The sequence below is a fragment of the Camelus bactrianus genome, chromosome 6, assembly GCF_048773025.1.
Source record: "Camelus bactrianus isolate YW-2024 breed Bactrian camel chromosome 6, ASM4877302v1, whole genome shotgun sequence".
Taxonomy (NCBI): Eukaryota; Metazoa; Chordata; class Mammalia; order Artiodactyla; family Camelidae; genus Camelus; species Camelus bactrianus.
In genome coordinates, this window is record NC_133544.1 from 64,281,448 (window position 1) to 64,299,077 (window position 17,630).

General features: G+C 37.7%; 1 protein-coding gene across 10 annotated transcripts in view; it reads left to right on the top strand.

The window, feature by feature from the left end:
• The window catches only part of CHD8 (chromodomain helicase DNA binding protein 8), a 54,348-nt gene that overhangs the window by 18,295 nt on the left and 18,423 nt on the right, over window positions 1-17,630 (top strand). For all 10 annotated transcript variants that reach the window (XM_074365825.1, XM_010949637.3, XM_074365823.1 and 7 more), the window contains exons 3-12: window positions 837-1,208; window positions 2,118-2,503; window positions 3,454-3,568; window positions 9,180-9,362; window positions 9,444-9,512; window positions 9,873-9,928; window positions 10,445-10,562; window positions 13,458-13,541; window positions 16,051-16,188; window positions 17,490-17,611. In XM_074365825.1, coding sequence (XP_074221926.1) covers window positions 837-1,208; window positions 2,118-2,503; window positions 3,454-3,568; window positions 9,180-9,362; window positions 9,444-9,512; window positions 9,873-9,928; window positions 10,445-10,562; window positions 13,458-13,541; window positions 16,051-16,188; window positions 17,490-17,611 — 1,643 coding nt within the window. The remainder of the gene's footprint in view (window positions 1-836; window positions 1,209-2,117; window positions 2,504-3,453; window positions 3,569-9,179; window positions 9,363-9,443; window positions 9,513-9,872; window positions 9,929-10,444; window positions 10,563-13,457; window positions 13,542-16,050; window positions 16,189-17,489; window positions 17,612-17,630) is intronic.

Here is a 17,630-nt window from a genome sequence, read left to right on the forward strand (position 1 = left end):
AGCAGAGGGCCCAGCAACTGTGTGAGAGCAAGCACATGAGACCTGTCTCTAGGAGATCCTACTTAAATTCGGTTTTGCTTTTTATCAGTTAGTGTTGACAGCCACGTGTTTATTACTTGCTAGTAGAAACAGTGTTAACAGATGTTTTGAGTTCTTGCTACATGTTTACACTGTGCCTAGCTAGTGCTGAACAAGATAGACGCGGTCTGTCCTTACAGAGCTCACAGTCTGCCAGGAAATACAGACCTTAAACAGGAACTCACAATAATGTATGATGTCAAGTTTTACGAGAAATACAGGACGCTGTGGGAACAAAAAATCGGTTTTGGAAAAGTGTATTTGCAAGATTTAATAGAAGCTATGTGTATGTTTTCCCTGTTCTTATTACTAAGATTGTCCTCTCCCAGTGTTGCCCGGTGAAAAGGCTAGTTTCTATTGTAAGAAAATAGAGGCCCTAGCCTCTGAATCAAGGGACAGAAGAGCGTAGCAGGAGGGGAGGGCAGTACTAAGTAGGGCTGGTGGAAAAATATGTAAGGACGTGAATTTTAATTCAATATAAAGGCTTACTCTAATAGATTTCAAAAAATGGAATGATTGCCTTAGAAGATAGTGAGCCTCCCACCAGTTTTTCAAGGATAGGCTTGGTACCCACTGGGCAGAGGTTTTATAGAAAAGATTTTATCAGGACAGATAGGAGGATAAACAAACTGAATTGTACTGTGTCTTCTGACCCTCAGTTTTTATAATTCTAGGATGAGGAGAACTGGTATATATATTAAGGGGTATGCCATTCTTTAATGTTGTACCTCTCTTGCAATTTCCTGTCTTCACTCTAGGGTGAATCAAAACGCATCACACTGGTCCTCCAGCAGCCGCAGTCTGGAGGTCCCCAAGGACACCGACATGTCGTGCTAGGGAGTCTACCAGGCAAGATAGTGTTACAGGGCAACCAGCTAGCAGCCCTGACTCAAGCCAAGAATGCCCAGGGGCAGCCCGCCAAAGTGGTCACTATCCAGCTGCAGGTGCAGCAGCCCCAGCAGAAGATCCAGATTGTACCACAGCCTCCATCATCGCAGCCGCCACCCCAGCAGCCACCCTCAACCCAGCCGGTGACGCTCTCCTCTGTGCAGCAGGCTCAGATAATGGGACCAGGACAGGGCCCGGGACAGAGACTTTCAGTGCCACTCAAGGTGGTGCTGCAGCCACAGGTGAGGCTTCAGTAGTTAAGAAGGAAAACAAATCTCTAGTCCCTTTCTATTGTCTTCAGCAACCACTTGTTGAATGTGGGCCCAGTTAGACTCATACCTTGGAAATGAAATGCAGACTTTTATTTCTTTCACCCATGGAAACCTTGTTTTCATTGTATCATGGAAAGATTTGAGGGTTACTGCTGGGTTTGGGATAAGAGATGATTTGTCTGATGTTTGCCTTTGAGCTGTTTGATTTACAATCTTCTCCTAATATTCTTGTGAAATAAAAATGGAAATATCCTCTCATTTGAAAGATAAAGAAATAGTCTTAAACAGGTCAAGTGATTATCATTCCTCTCACCCCCAGGGAGGTAAAGGTAGGCCAAGAGTAGAACTTGAATTTTTTTACTTTTAGCCTAGAGACCAGTGTTGGCTGTATTGTTTGGAATTTTTCTAGAGTTGTGGAGATTAGTATTGACATTAGGAGCATGGCTAAAGGATATTGAAGGTTAGTTTGGCACAGTTCTTGCCTTTTCTTATCTCCTTTCCACCAGGAAACACACACACACACACACACACACACACACACACACACACAATGTGTCTCTAAGTTAATTCAGTAAGAGTTGGTCTGAGTCCGGTTCTTTTTTTAAAAAATGTATTTATTTTATTATTTTTGGGGGGAGGAGGAGGGAGGTAACTAGGTTTACTTATTTTGTGTTTAGAGGAGGTACTGGGGATTGAACCCAGGACCTCATACAGGCTAAGCGTATGCTCTATCGCTTGAGCTACACCCTCCCCCGGTCTGAGTCTGGTTCTTAAGGAGCTAGAGGCTGAAGTTTCTAGCCTGCCTGCCTCAGAGCTGAGTTTTCAGTCAGGTCATTTAGCTACAGGAGTGTTGAAATTTTAGTGTTTTTATTTCTGTAGGCCGGCTCTTCCCAAGGGGCCTCTTCTGGGCTCTCCGTTGTTAAAGTTCTAAGTGCCAGTGAAGTGGCAGCTCTGTCTTCACCAGCGAGCTCTGCTCCTCATACTGGGGGCAAGACCGGAATCGAGGAAAACCGTAGGCTGGAGCACCAGAAGAAGCAAGAGAAGGCAAATCGGATTGTAGCAGAGGCCATCGCTAGGGCCCGTGCCCGGGGTGAGCAGAACATACCTCGAGTGCTGAATGAGGATGAGCTGCCCAGCGTTCGGCCTGAGGAGGAAGGTGAAAAGAAACGCAGGAAGAAGAGCAGTGGGGAGAGGCTCAAGGAAGAAAAGCCAAAGAAGAGCAAAACAGCTGGTACCTCCAAAACCAAGGGCAAGAGTAAGCTAAAGTGAGTACCACCCTTGCTGTTTTGATGGGACATTTGAGGACAGTGCACTCGTTTTAAAGTTAATGTTGAGAGGAACTACTTGTATTTAGCAGCTGCATAGTTTAAGGTGATCTATCTTCCCTTTTTCTGACCCAGGTGAACACCAAAACACAGGAAAGATAGCCAGTCTTGTATTGGGTTACAGTGAAAAGCTGTGACTGTTTTTCTGTATTCTTCCTGATTTTGTATCACTATAGTGTGAAAGAGACTTCTCACCACCCCCCTACCACCCACACCAGTAAAGAGAGACATAGCTGCCCTGTTCTTGCATCTCATCTGTGAACTGGAGAGGATTGCAGGAACCGCTGTCAGCCTTAAGCAGTCTTGACAGATCCATGGCTTGCCACCTAATTCTTGTCACAATTGAGTATCCTCTCTTTCCCTTCCACATCTTGTAGCTCCGATCTCCCTGTCTTGCACTCGCTGGGATTCTTCAGGTTTTGTGGTGTAATTATAATAATGCTTTATTTGTATAGCGTGTTTCAGCTTCAAAAAACAAGTATCATATCTTTTACCATACTTGATCCTCAGCAACCGTCAGGCCAGGTATCATCAGTGTTTGCAAGTTAGAAAACTAATGCCAGGCTTGTGACAGAAGTGAACTAAAATGAGGCCTTGTAATTCTTAGTCAGGATCTGTTCTGCTGTGTTAGGCTCCCTTCCTTCAGGTATCTGTGAATTCAGTGGTGGCAGCGATTTGTCAAATCTGGTGTAAAGGTCTCCTAGTAGTTTAGGAGCCCCTGTATCTTCTTTGTTCAAACACCTCAATCAATAGCTGTATGTCACACTGACCGAATATCCTAGATACTAATGTATTGAAGCTTCATATGTGATGATTTAAATTAATTACATTTTCTTATTCCTAAATTTTCCTTGCCTTCAGTGTAACTAAATCTGGCCTTTCCTTTTTAGCACCATCACTCCTGTGGTGGGTAAGAAGAGAAAGCGTAATACCTCATCTGATAATTCAGATGTGGAAGTCATGCCTGCACAGTCACCCCGGGAAGATGAAGAAAGCAGCATTCAGGTAAAAGGATCCCTAAGAACTTAGTTTAAAAAAAAAAATCATGTTTAATTATGATAGACAAACCAGGATTAGATACGGAGAAACGATAAGCCGATGCACATTTTTCTAAACCAGTGGTAGGCCTAAAAGGTAAAAGAGGTAAGATTTGGTCATGGTCATATCTTTTTCATTTTAATTTTTTTCTGGCAAAAAGCATATTACTATAAAATTAGCAACACTCATTTTCTCAAACTCTAGTGTTTCAGAGGCTAAGCAAATATGAAACTCTGTCACAAGGTTATTGTTAGGGCTCTGTCAATACTTGGGTTTCTCTTAGAACTGTCCAGTTGTTCCTTTTGCCTTACTTCTTCCGCCCTTCAGGGTTCTGACTGTGAGCTGGGTACTTAGGCACAATGTTTTTGCTGCCTTTTGAAGATGAGAGGCATTGAGGAGAGAATAAAAGAAGCTGGACCAAAAGAACTTTAGTCTTCTATCTCTGTTGCTTTATGGTACCATCTTTGGCTCTAGTTTCTAACCATGAAAAGAACCAGGTATTAAGGTTCAGGAGACCCATGGTACTTCTAAGTAGCTCTAATGGGCCTGGCCGATTTACTTAGCTATATCTAAATTCCTTGTATGAAAATGGACATTTGGACTAAACGAACCTCAAGTGCCTCACTAGCTGTTAAAAATTATAAATGCCTCCCCTCTTGCTTAGTATACGTTCAGTTCATTGACATGCTGATATTTTGATTCTTCTTGGGGATATCAGCATGTGAGAATAGCCAAGACATTTTTGAAAAGGAAAATGAGGCAAAAACCAAGTTTAACAGACTTTAGAATATATTATGAAATAATAATTACTAAGAGTTTGAAATTAGAAAAGAAATAACAGATGAATTAAAGATAATAGAGACTAGAAGTAGATTCAAATAGTTCTGAGAATTTAGTATATGAGTTAAAAGGCTATTTTACATCAATGGAAAAAAGATTATTTAATGAATTGTGTTAGGACAACTGACTATCCCTTTAGGGAGAAATAAATAAAACTGGATTTCTTGCATTACTCTTCAAACAAAAACAAATTATAGTTTAATCAAATGTCTAAATGTAAAAATTGAAACCATGAATCTTTATAAAACACAGATGAGTTTTCTTTATAATTATCAAGTGAGATAGATCTAAAGAGAGTGTTAAAATTCAAGTCATAAAAGGAAAGATTGATACATTTAAGTGTATAAAATTATGCATTTATAACACCAGCAAAAATTCTGTAAACAGCAAAGTGGTTAAGACAATAGACTCTGGAGTAAGATTTCCTGGGTTCTCATATTAACTCTACTAGTTACTAACATTGTCACTACAGGGAAGTTTACTTAACCTCTTAGTGTGTCTCAATTTCCTCATCTCTAAAATGCAGATAATAGTATGTACCAAGTAGAGTTGTTAGGAGGATTAAATGTAAACATTTATAAAGCACATACAACAGTGCATAGATAGGAGAGCTTACTAAGAGTTATATATGTGTTTGTTAAATAAATAAACAAAGGGTTAAATAAAATATTTGTTAAATAATCAAAATACAAACTGAAGGCAGCTCTTTGTAATACAAGAGATATAAAAATTAGGAAAATTTAGAAAATGGTATATTAATTGACTAGCATTGCCATAACAAAACACCACAGACTGAGTGGCCTAAACAAGGGAAATTTATTTTCTTACAGTTCTGAAGGCTAGAAGTCCAAGCTCAAGGGATCAGCAGGCCTGTTTAACTCTGAGACCTCTCTCCTTGACTTGCGGAAGGCCACCTTCTCACTGTGTCCCTACATGGTCTTTCCTCAGTGTGTATATCCCTGGTATCTTTTCATGTGTCCAAATTTGCTCCTCTTTCAAGGATACCAATCCAGTTGAACTAGTGCCCAACCTAATTCAATCACCTCTTTAAAGACCTTATCCCCAAATGCATTCACATTCTGAGGTACTAGGGGTTAGGATATCCTCAAGCTAAGAATTTGAGGACATACAACTAAGTCCGTAATGATTGGTAATACCAGTGTTGGCAATGGAGTTGAGGGACAGACACTTTTCACACAGTTGATGGGAGCATTGAGACGATCTACTTGGCAAGCCAGTGTGTCAGTGTGTAACAAAATTTAAAATGTTAATACCCTGTGACAATGGTTCTGCACTTAGGAAACTACCTCATGAATGTATTCTTAATGTATGTAGTGATGTATATATTGTAGTAATATTTGCAATAGCAAAAATGTCCAAAATTTTAATGTCCACTGTTGAGAAATAGTTAAATAAAATTATGAAAATCCATGTAATAGAATACTACATGGCAATTAAAAACAATGAAGTAGGGGGAGGTGGATATAGCTCAGTGGTAGAGTGCGTGCTTAGCATACACAGGGTCCTGGGTTTAAATCCCAGTGCCTCCATTAAAAAAAGATCAAGAAAAAAACAAAACAGAACAGTGAAGTAGAGTAGAGTGTGCTAATATGGAAAGCTCTCCATATTAAAATGAAAAAGTCTGTGTAGAATAGCCTGTATAATGAGTGTGTTTATGTGCATGTATATGCATCCTTCCCCCCACCCCCCTCTGTGTAAGGATATACAAGAAATTTAAAGTATGTATCTTTGAGGAGAGGGGTTGAAGGGTAAGTGGGTCATGATTACTGTACTTTCATTTTTGTTCTTTGTAACTGAGATTTTTTTTGACACCTGGACTATTTACCATTTCATTTTCTAGGCTAAAAACATGTATGTATATGTGAGAAAAATTACAACAGTGCAAAAAGTAGACATTATGAAAGTCTTCCAGTCTAGACCCCAAGCTCACAGTCCCCTAGTTCTCTTCCCCAGAGGTAACCTCTGTTACCATTTTTGTGTGTCCTTTCAGAAATACTCTACTTTCATGAGCGCTCTACATCCGCTTCCACTTAACATAAGTATTCCATACCTAGTCTTTTTCAATAATATATCTTGGAGGTAGTTCTTTATCAGAAAAGATAGATGTAGCTGATTCTTCCTCCCACCCTCTTTTTTTATTATGAAAAATGTGAAATATACACCAGAGGACAGAGATTATTTAATGAAGTCCTATGTTCCATCACCCCAGAAGGTTCCCTTATAAACTCTTTCCAGTCAATTCACCATCCTCTTCCTCCACTGACCCCCATGCAACCACTGTTCTGATTTCCATTACCATAGACTAAATTTAGCCTGTTCTTGAACTTCACGTCAATGGAATCACGTAGTATGTACTTTTGTGTCTCACTTTTTTCAGGATAATGTTGTTCAGATTCATTCCATATTGTTGATGTACTAGTAGTTCATTCTTTTTTTTTTCTTGAGAAATACGCTGTTTTATGAATATACCACAGTGTTTATCCAGTCTTCTATTAGACTTTTGGGTTGTTTCCGACTTGGAGCTATTATGAGTAAGGCTGCAGTGAAGTCTTAGTACAAGTACTTTGTGGACATAGGTTTTCATTTCTCATAGCTAAATCCTCAGAAGTTGATAGACTGTTGGGTAGTTACACATATAACCATATAATTTTATGAGAATCTGCCAGCTTCACAAGTAATTGTCATTTTACTCTTCCACCAGCAATGAGATCCCGGTTCCTCATCTTCAACATTTGGTCTTGTCAATCACCCCACTCTTCTTAAATAGTTCTGTAGTATTCCATTTTTGACTATAGCAAATTTGTTTAACCATTCCCCTATTGGTGGGCATTTAGGTTTTCTCTGGTCTACTACCACAAGTAATACTGTAGAGATTTATATATATGCACAAATTTATCTGTAGGATAATATCTTTGAATTGGTATTGTTGGATCAAAGGGTTATTGTCAGATGTTCTCTGTAGGCATGTTCTTCATGCCAATATGTACTCTCACAGTGTATATATTCCTGTTTCAAATATCTGATCAAACTTTCTGATTTTTGGCATTCTGATAGGTGCAAAAAAAAAAATAGGTATCAGTTTAGTTTTCAGTTGTAAAATTTTATCATGAATATGAGCACCTTTTTACATTAAAAAGCCATTTGTATTTTTTTCTGTGAACTGTCTGTTCATTTTATTTGCCCATTTCTATTGTATTGATCTTTCCTCAGTTATTCAAAAGAACTCTTTATGCTTGGGAAATGTATCATAGCATTTTTCCCCCTAGTTCATTGTTTCTCTCAACTTTGTTTATGATGGATTATATTATGCAGATATCTCAAAATTTTTATAAGGTCAAATTGATCAAGTTGGTTTATTAGAAACACCTCTATTCCAGGATTATAAAAAAATTTTATGCCTTTTAACTTAAATCTTTTGATCCATTTATAAATTTGTTTCTTTCATCCTCTAGATAGCTAGTCATTTGTTTTTAATCCCATTTATAGAATAATCCACTTTTTCCTAACTATTTTTATCATGTTCTAAATCCACATAGTATTTTTAGTCTATATTTCAACACTGTTTCATTGACCTGTTTATCTCTTCTAGGAGAGGTACCAGGCTGTGTTAATTAGTATAGCTTTATATTGTCCTTAATATCTGGTAAGGCCAAGTATATTTTTTCCATATTTTTCTTGGTTATTCTTAGATATTTAGTTCTTCATTTGAGTTTCAGAATCAGCTTATCTAATTAAAAAGTTTTGTTAATTTTGTTTTGCCAAATTTATGTGATTAGGGAGGATTAAATCTTCTTATTCCAGAACACTGTATTTTACTATTTATTCAAGTCTCTTTTAATGTCTTCCTGTAGTGTTTTAAAGTTTTCTTTATATAGATTTTATGTATTTCTTACTAAATTTAATGTGTAAGATAATTAATCTTTTTTATATATAGAATCTTTTATTATGTTTTCTGACTTAATCTATATAAGAATGCTGTTGATTTTTAAAAATTAATTTTATGCCAGGCAAGTTTGCTCAATTTCAGTAGTTCTGCTGCTAATAGCTCATTTGATTTTGGGTTTTTCAGAGGTTATAACATGATTGAAAAATTATAATTTTGTCCCTCCAGCCTTCCCAATTTTTTTATCATGAGCTGCAAGTATTTCTTAGGTTACTTAATTAAAAATCCTTTACTCAACCACTTGAAAGAATAGGGTAGATATAAAATGTCTTCTTATGGAAAACACCTCCAAGAAAAACATTGACAAAAAAAGTAAGCAGCAGAACAATACATATGGTATGATCCTACTTATTAAAACCAACCAAAAAAAACTAAAGAAAACTATTTAGAACTAAAACAAAGAAAACAGTTAAAAACAAAGTATTCTTGCACTTTTGCACTTCAGGGTTGCTCCTGGTGTGAAGCTCATTTCACCCTGTAGGTTGAGAGTCCTGTTTCAGTTTTTCAGAGGCTCTTGAAAATAGTACCCAGATTACTTCCGGGTGAATTCTGGTTTTTTGATAAAACAATTCAGCAAATTAATATATATTCAGTACATAGTGTAAATTATGTAGTTTGACGTCACACAGTTTGGTAAATAAGCTCTTTACCATCTTTCGGTTTAACTTTTCATTTTTGGAGTCAAATCTATGTATATGACCATAGGCAAGTAGTGTTAAAGGTTTTCTGTTTGAGAGACCAAAGCAGTTATTTTAACCATTTTTGCCTCTACAGAAGAGACGCTCAAACCGTCAAGTCAAACGAAAAAAATATACAGAGGATCTGGATATAAAGATCACGGATGATGAAGAAGAAGAAGAAGTGGATGTAACTGGTCCAATAAAAACTGAGCCTATCCTCCCTGAACCAGTGCAGGAACCAGATGGCGAGACTTTGCCTTCTATGCAGTTCTTTGTGGTAAGCTGAGAACTTAAGCAATTTGAGAGGTTTGTCTTGCTGCTCACAGTCCCTGTTGACTGACTGCATCTTTTGCCACAGGAGAATCCCAGTGAAGAAGATGCAGCCATTGTAGACAAAGTGCTTTCCATGCGGATTGTGAAGAAGGAGGTGAGGTCTCAACTTTTACTATCAGCCCAAAATGCTACATTCACAGGCTGTATTTAATGAGCACATTAGGATGTCAGGATGTATTGCTGCAGTGTAGTTCCAAGAGATGGTGGAGAAAAGTTAGATAGAAAATAGGAACTGTCTTATTGCCTCTTCTTTCACTGTCTGTTTAAAATGCATAAGGGCTTACTTTCTCCAGCTATGGGTCCTCTAGTATTAAAGTTCCAGATTAGTTCTTTAATCCCTTAATCAGTAATATATCTTGGGAGCATTGGTATGAAGTCTACCATGTGTGCTTAAAATTAAAGGTTCTTTTTAACAAATAAGTTACCAGTAACTATAATTTCTTTTTTTTTTCAGCTTCCTTCCGGACAATATACTGAAGCAGAAGAATTCTTTGTCAAGTACAAGAACTAGTATGTGATCTCTGCAAAAAAGCTTTTCACCCCTAATTCCACAGGGTTGTAAAAAGTTCTCCTGTAGTCTATCCTGGGTGGGAATGTGTCCCCTTTTATATAGTCTCCTCACCCAAATTGTTTACAGTAAGGAAAATGTTAAGAGAGAAGTTCATGAATTGACATTACTCTCGGTATTACTTGTCGGAAGGTGGAGTGAGGGTGGTTCCTGATAGAATCCCTTGTGATCCTCTGTACCTTAATGCTTAACATTAAGACCTTGCTGTTCAATGTGTGATCCATGGACCAGCAGAATTAGCGTCATTTGGGTGCCTATTAGAAATGTGAACTTTGAAGCCCACCGTAGGCCAGGCGGTTTGTGTCTAAAACCAAATTTAAGACAGCCTGACCTAAGAGACTGTCTCTTCATTGAAGCACATGCATGTATGTCTGCTTCTGGCTAATCCCCACACCTCCAACACTAGCCTCCCAATTCCCCTTTCTCACACCCTGACTGGCTGTTTCCATCCCCTTCAGCTCCTATCTGCACTGTGAATGGGCTACCATCTCCCAGCTAGAGAAGGATAAGAGAATCCATCAAAAACTGAAGCGCTTCAAAACCAAAATGGCTCAGATGAGACACTTCTTCCATGAGGTAATTAGGAATAGGTGTTGCCTAGCATTTACTTCATAGACACATACATTACTCAGGTTATTGGCCTTGACTTGTTCTTCAAAAGACTTATAGTTGCTTTATACCCATATATATATATATATATATATATATATATATGGGTATAAAGTTTTCATTTTGATTGTTGGACTTTCCTTGCCCCATGCTTTGTTTTACCAGGTTTAAATATGTTTTTTTTTTATAAGTTATTGGGTATTTTGGAACTGCCTGGCTTGATAATCATGAAGGATTTTCAAAACAGATGATAAACTGACCTCTGGTCCACTTGAGGCATTCTTCTCCCTCTAGTGTCAGTCCTCAGTGGTTGATGGCATCACTAGACATAAGCAATCATATCATTAAGAGAGAACATTTATTTTCTCAAATTTCTAATCCAATATAACTAGAAATAGTGATAAAGGAACTTTAATTTCTAATGTCCAAATAGTGGATCATCTGTCAGGGTCTCCTGAGCATATTTTAAGTCTCCATTTTGCTTTGAAAGATTTGTATACATATCCACTTGCCAAAATGGGTTTTTTCACCTTTATTCGATATAAGTGCCTTGAGAAGAATTCTTTTCCAAAGCTTTTTAAGAGCTAAAGGGAAAATTCTAGTAAAAAAGATTGAAAGAAAGAATAATGTATAGCTTCAGCAAGAAACCAGTTATGACCAAATACATCTGGTAAAGCCAACTTTATATAGCAGGTTTGCTAAGTTAATTTTCCACATCACTTGCAGAGGGCAAGTAGGACCATGTAGGCTTTATAATTTCTTTTTATATGAAAATAATGCTAATTGGGTTGTGGGATTTTTTCATGAGCTTTTAAAGTTTAATTTGTGAAACGTACAATGAAACTGTAATCCCCATCCAGCTGTTATTAGATACGTAACTTGTGACCATTGAGCCAGGCTCTACTAACTCATATGCCAATCAGATTTGCCTTTGTAGGCAGGCCATTTAACCAAATCAGTCATTCATTTGTTCATTATTTATTATGTGGTAGTCAGTGTGGTAAACACACCGGATGTGGTCTGTGTTCTCATCTAGTTCACTGTCTAATGGGGAGAGAGATTTAAAAATAATTCAAATTGTGGTAAGTGCCAGGAAAGAAAGAGCACAAGAAGACATAAGAAAAAAATACCTACTTTGGTTAATTAGGGAAGTCTTCTCTGAGAATTGAATTATGAATAGGAGTTAGCAAGGCTATGAACACATGTAAATAGTTTCCCTGGCATGGGAAATAGCATACGTGAAGGCCTGAGACAGGATGAGGAACTGAAAGGACTGTGCGATGGTGAGTGAATGGCCCAAAATGAGGTTGGAAATTTAGGCAAGCAGGTACTTACAGACCTTTTAGTTCTGTTTCTCTTCTAAGTGCAAAAGGGGGAACCCTTGGATTATTTAAAACAGGTCAAAGGCATAATCCAGTTTTTACTTTTAAAAGATCGTGCTGACTTTGAAGAATGGATTAGAGAAGAGTAAGCATGAAAGGGTGAGCAGTAAGGAGGCAGTTGAAGTTTTCTGCATGAGAAATGATCATGGCTTACAGTAGAATGGTTTCAGTGGTTAGAGAGAACTGATAGGTTTGAATTTATTTTAAAGTAGAATTGACACGGTGGTGTGATGGCTTATATAGACAGGTTTGAGCAAATGGCTTCAAGTGGGGTCATTTATTGAAGTATGGAAGATTTTACAAGCAACTGATTTGGAGAAAATCAAGATTTTAGTTTAGACCATGTAAACTTAAAATTCTCTGACATGTGTCTAGTAAGGAGATAGATAAACAAACCTGGATTTTTTTAGGCTGCAATTAAAATTTGGAATGTATCAGCATATAAATAGTTCTTGAAGCCTTAATAGTGCAGCGTCACCTGAGAGAAAGTTCTGTACTTTCTAATAGTTCTGTAGTTTCTTATAAAAAGTTCTTTCTATAAGAGTATGGATGTAAGCCCAGAACCAAGCCTTAAGCAATTCTCTCAAATTTAGAGGACCAGGTGAAAGAGAAGGGACTATATGCCAGAGTGGTAGGAGAAAGATTAGGGGAAAGCTATGTCACAATAACCAGGGGGAAAATGTCTGAAGTTTTCTTTGAAGTCTTTCTTTGAAGCCTTGGGTTATTTATCTTGGGATACTACCCAAAGTTGGATACCATGACTTAGGAAAAAAAGATCCAGTGAGACTAAGAGTTGACCAAAACAAAAAACAACCAAAATAAAAGCTACCAAAGAAAATACGGTGTCTCAGAAAAGTCAAGGGAAGAGAGTGCTTTGGGGAGAGGTTGGTGAATTGTTGAGTACTTTGTAGAGGTAAATTAAGGTGAGTACAGAAATGTTTCCATTATATTTGGCAACTTGGAGATGGTTAATGACCTTGAGAAGAGCAGTTCTGTTGTGTGATGGAAGTCGAAGAGTGGAATATGTGGACAGCTGAGTGAAGGAGGTGATAAAATGGAGGTGCTGTGTCTTTTTCAACTCTTGGGAAAATTTGGCTATAAAGCAGAAGAGAAAAATAGTTGCAGAGGGATGTAGAATTAAGGAAGGTCTTTTTAAGGTGTGAAATAGTATAGCATGTTTGTATGTTATGAGAATGCTCCAGCAGAGGGGATTCCTAAGAAGGCAAGAAGAGATGGAATCCAGGACATAAAGAGAGAGAATGGCCTCTGTTAGGGAGAAGAGGCGCTTTATCTGGTAACAGGCAAGAAGATTGGTGCAGGCCCAGGTAAGTGTAGGACTTGATACTGTGAAAATGAGTAACTCTCTTATTTCCTCTTAATAAATTTTGAAGTAGGGTTATCAGCTAAAGGTGGGATGGAGAAGTGGGTTTCCTGGACAGTGGTCTTTTGGTCTTACTGTTTGGTTTCATAATTCTTCTAGGATGAAGAGCCTTTCAATCCAGACTATGTAGAGGTGGATAGGATATTGGATGAGTCTCACAGTATCGACAAGGACAATGGAGAGGTGAGTTGGGGCATGGAGGAACATGCAAGGCCACTTAAAGATTTCTGCTAGTCTGCTTGCCCATCCTTTAGTTTTTCAGATATGGCTGAAAAATCACTTGGATTAAAAAGCTACTTTTGAATTTTTCTGAGGGATCCTTAGAACGATATTGGGAAGATAAGGGAGTAGAGAGAGAGAGGCGAAAGGAAAGGTTCCTGTAAAGTCAAACATCTGGGAGCTATATATTACAAGCACTCATTCATCTTAGTCTCATTTTCTCTCAGATGTTATGTAGGAGACCCTTGACATTCAGCTGGGGGTGAGAGGTGGAGATGGGGAAAGGGATACTTTACAAATCTCCAGATTTATGAATATAGAAATACTTGCATAGACTCATAGCTCTTTCCATGTTGTTGTTCAGAATTGTTTTTTACCTGGACTTAATACCATTAGTTAAATGCATTTTCATTTGTCACTAAAACAGATATACTGCATTTGAATCTGTACTTTTAAACAAATTGTGGAGTCCTACTCCCAGAGATTTAGATTCAGTAGGTCTGGGGTGGGACCCAGGAATCTGTATTTTTAAGTTGGTTTTCCAAGGGGTTCTCATGTATAGCTTGATTTGGGAATTGTGGCACTAAAGCTTTCTTAGATTGAGGAGCAGATTTTACACTGGCTAAAACACTTGGTGATATGTTTTCATTCATTTTTTTTTCACTTTCCAAAGAAGAGGCATATAGATCTAAGCCAGTGAATTCAACATTCTCTCTTGTATTCAAACTTACTTAGACCATGAACCACCATTTTGTTAGAACTCTTCTCACTTCAAGTCGTGGTTGTTGGTTTAACTTTGCAGGGTCACATTTCACCAAGTGTTTATCACTTCAGTTAACTGCTTGCAGAGTGACTAGTAGGGAATAGCAGAGCCTTGTTAAGATGTCAATGCCGGGGAGTGGGCTGGACTCACTCACAGGCTAAGTGACTTGCTCCCACATATCATCCTTACAGGACCTAAAAGTCAAAGTCTTCCCTCTGTAAAATTTTAAGTTTATTTTACAAGCCTTCAGAGTTACTCAGAACCTTAGGTTTCAAGGCCCATTGCAATTCAGTGTCTTTAGATCCTAACAGGCATGCTTCAGATAACATATTTTCTATTTTGGGGGTTAGGGGTGGGAGTTACTGCTTGTTCATTTGTGGGAGGTGTATGTGGAATGGGCCAGTTATTAGACAGGACAGGTTAGCTACTGTTGAATTACTCTCAGCACTTTCAGGGTTTCAGCCTTCCCAGCCTTGAAAACCTTAATCCTCTCCACAGTACTTAACACCTTGACTTTCCAAAAGTAACTGGCCTCTGATTAGACCCCTCTGTAATGTATTGCAACTGGCATGACAGATGGAAATGCATCCTGGTAGTAATTTATGCTCTCAATATTGGATAAAAGCATTCTGTGTACCCATTTTTCCTCTCTCAAAAGGAGTTTAATTTGTCATCCTTTTTACATTACCTAATACTGGAAATAAATATTATAATAAATATTAAAGTTCTTGGAAAAGCAATTATGCTGGAAATGTGTGAACTGGATAAATGCCTTTATGTATAAAGTAACTTGAATACAAAAAAAAAAAAAGTGAAAGAGAAACTAGATTAATTCTAAGGATTCCTTGATGTAATTCTGTTGGGACACTTGCATCTTCATACTTCTTGCTGGCTATTTTAAGGGGTATTTTATGAATTGGTAATTAGAGATTTCTTTTGACTGCATGAGGCCCAGTCTAATTCTTTTTGCCCCATATAAGCCCAAAATGGAAGTGCAGTCAGTGCAATGATCATCTTGAGTAGTGAGAATAGGGGAATATTGGTCACTGCCCTTTGCCTTGTACTGGAATGCCTACAGAGGGCATCGCTCTGTAGTTGCAGCTCCAGCATTTCCCTTTCCTCTTAGTTCCTTTCACTCTTAGTTCTCTTCCGTGATACCTCTTAGAGTTCTCTCCTAGCTTCCTAGGGGTCGCAAGGAAATCTTTTTACCACCATATGAGTGCTCTTTGAAATAGCATCTTCACTCAAGCTCCAGGAGCGCAAAAGCCCAGTGATTTCAGCCCTGCTCTGCTCCTATGGGTTCAGCCTGTTCCTCATGTCTGAGTAACCTGGCTTCCACTGTATCATACTTGATGCCAGGAGACTAGTATGGAACACGGTCACCATATCTTTTAATCCCAACCTAACTCAACATAATAGAGGATTTCTTTTTTTTTCCTTCATCTGCTTAGTTGATGAGTCTAATGTTTCAGTGCCTTAGTGTTCTAGGTACTGCTAGGTAGAAATTTCACTTTTAGATTCTGATAAATTGCCTTCAAACATGATCAAAGCCACAAATAATACAGTGTCTCAGCAGGTGAGCCTGTGGTTGGTGTTTTCAGCACCTTTTTGGTTTGACACTTTGTGATCTGATTCTTTAGTCAAATTCTTATCTTTTAATCACAGCAGAGAACGCAGAATCTGTTAAGGCTTTGGCTTCTTCTCTTCTAGCCTGTAATTTATTACCTGGTGAAATGGTGCTCTCTGCCCTATGAGGATAGTACCTGGGAGCTGAAAGAGGATGTTGATGAGGGCAAGATCCGAGAATTTAAACGGATCCAGTCAAGGCACCCAGAACTCAAAAGGGTGGTAAGTATATTTGCATTTAGCGCATGATGCCTAGATAGACAGTTATTTAATTTTTCTTCTATAGAAGTTTGTGTTGTTGTTTTAGCTTTTTATTATGGAAATTTTCTAATATATGTAAAGGTTGAAGAAATAGTATAAGGTACTCATTACCTAACTTTAACAATGAACACATAGCCAATCTTGTTTTGTGTATTTCTCTACCCGCTTATCTCCATTTCAGATTATTTTAAAGTAAATCTCAGATCCCTTTATTTCATCTGTAAAATTTCAGTGTTTATGTGTAAAAGATAAATAATACCATTATTTTGCTTTAAAAATTTAACCGTCCGTAAATAATAATCAAATAACCAATCACTATATATTTTCCCGTAATTATCTTATAACTTCTGTTAAATTGTTTGAATTGAATTCTAAGTAAGGTCCATATATTGCTATTAGTTAAAATATCTCAAGTCTTTAATTATAGTTTCCCCTTGATCTCCTCTTCCTCCTTTGCACTTTTCCCTTAAAGAAACCAGGTGATTTGTACTCTAGGGTTTTCCATAGTCTGAAGTTGGCCAGTTACATTCCCCTTGTTACCTTTTCTGTTCGTTGTATTTCACATAAATAGTTAGATGTAGAGCAGTGCTGTCCATTAGAACTTTTCAGAGCTGTGCTGTCCAGTACAGTAGCCACTAGCCACATTTCAAATGCTCAGTAGTCACATGTGGCTCATGACAGATATAAAACACTTTCTGTCACTGTAGATATTAGATATCTTTGTAGTCATTAGATATCACTGTTCGAGAGGCTTGATCAGGTGGAGGAGAGAGACCAGTAAGTCTGCTTTATAGATGGTTCTAGTAGGTTGTCTCGTGCTATTATCAGCCATTTTTTGCTCGTTGCAGAAATCTATTCTTTAAGAATTTTAAAATGGTGATTCTGTCATTTCTTCATTTACTATCCAGAATCTTCTATAAAAAGAAATATGTTTTACCTACTCTTTGATTACCCAGAGGTACAAATGGTATAGGAATGGAGGATAAATACTTCATTTATTTATTTTCTCCTTTATATCCCAGTTTCAAAATAATGAAATACTTCCTTAGCATTCTCCAAAAGTGACCAATGGAATTTTCCTTTCTTTTTTCCTCTTTTTTCTTTTTTAAAGTGTCATTATAAACTCCTGAATTTGAATATATTTAACATGTGTTAATCCAAGCAATGTTTTTGAATTGACTTCAACTACTAGTACTACCTAGTAAGTTTGCCTAGTTTCGTTAGTGTCTCCACCTCATTTATGCAAGTTTCGTATTTTTTAGAATCGTCCTCAGGCAAGTGCCTGGAAGAAGTTGGAGTTGTCACATGAGTATAAAAACAGAAATCAGTTACGTGAATATCAGTTGGAAGGGGTCAATTGGCTGCTCTTTAATTGGTATAACAGGTAAATAAAGGTGGACCAT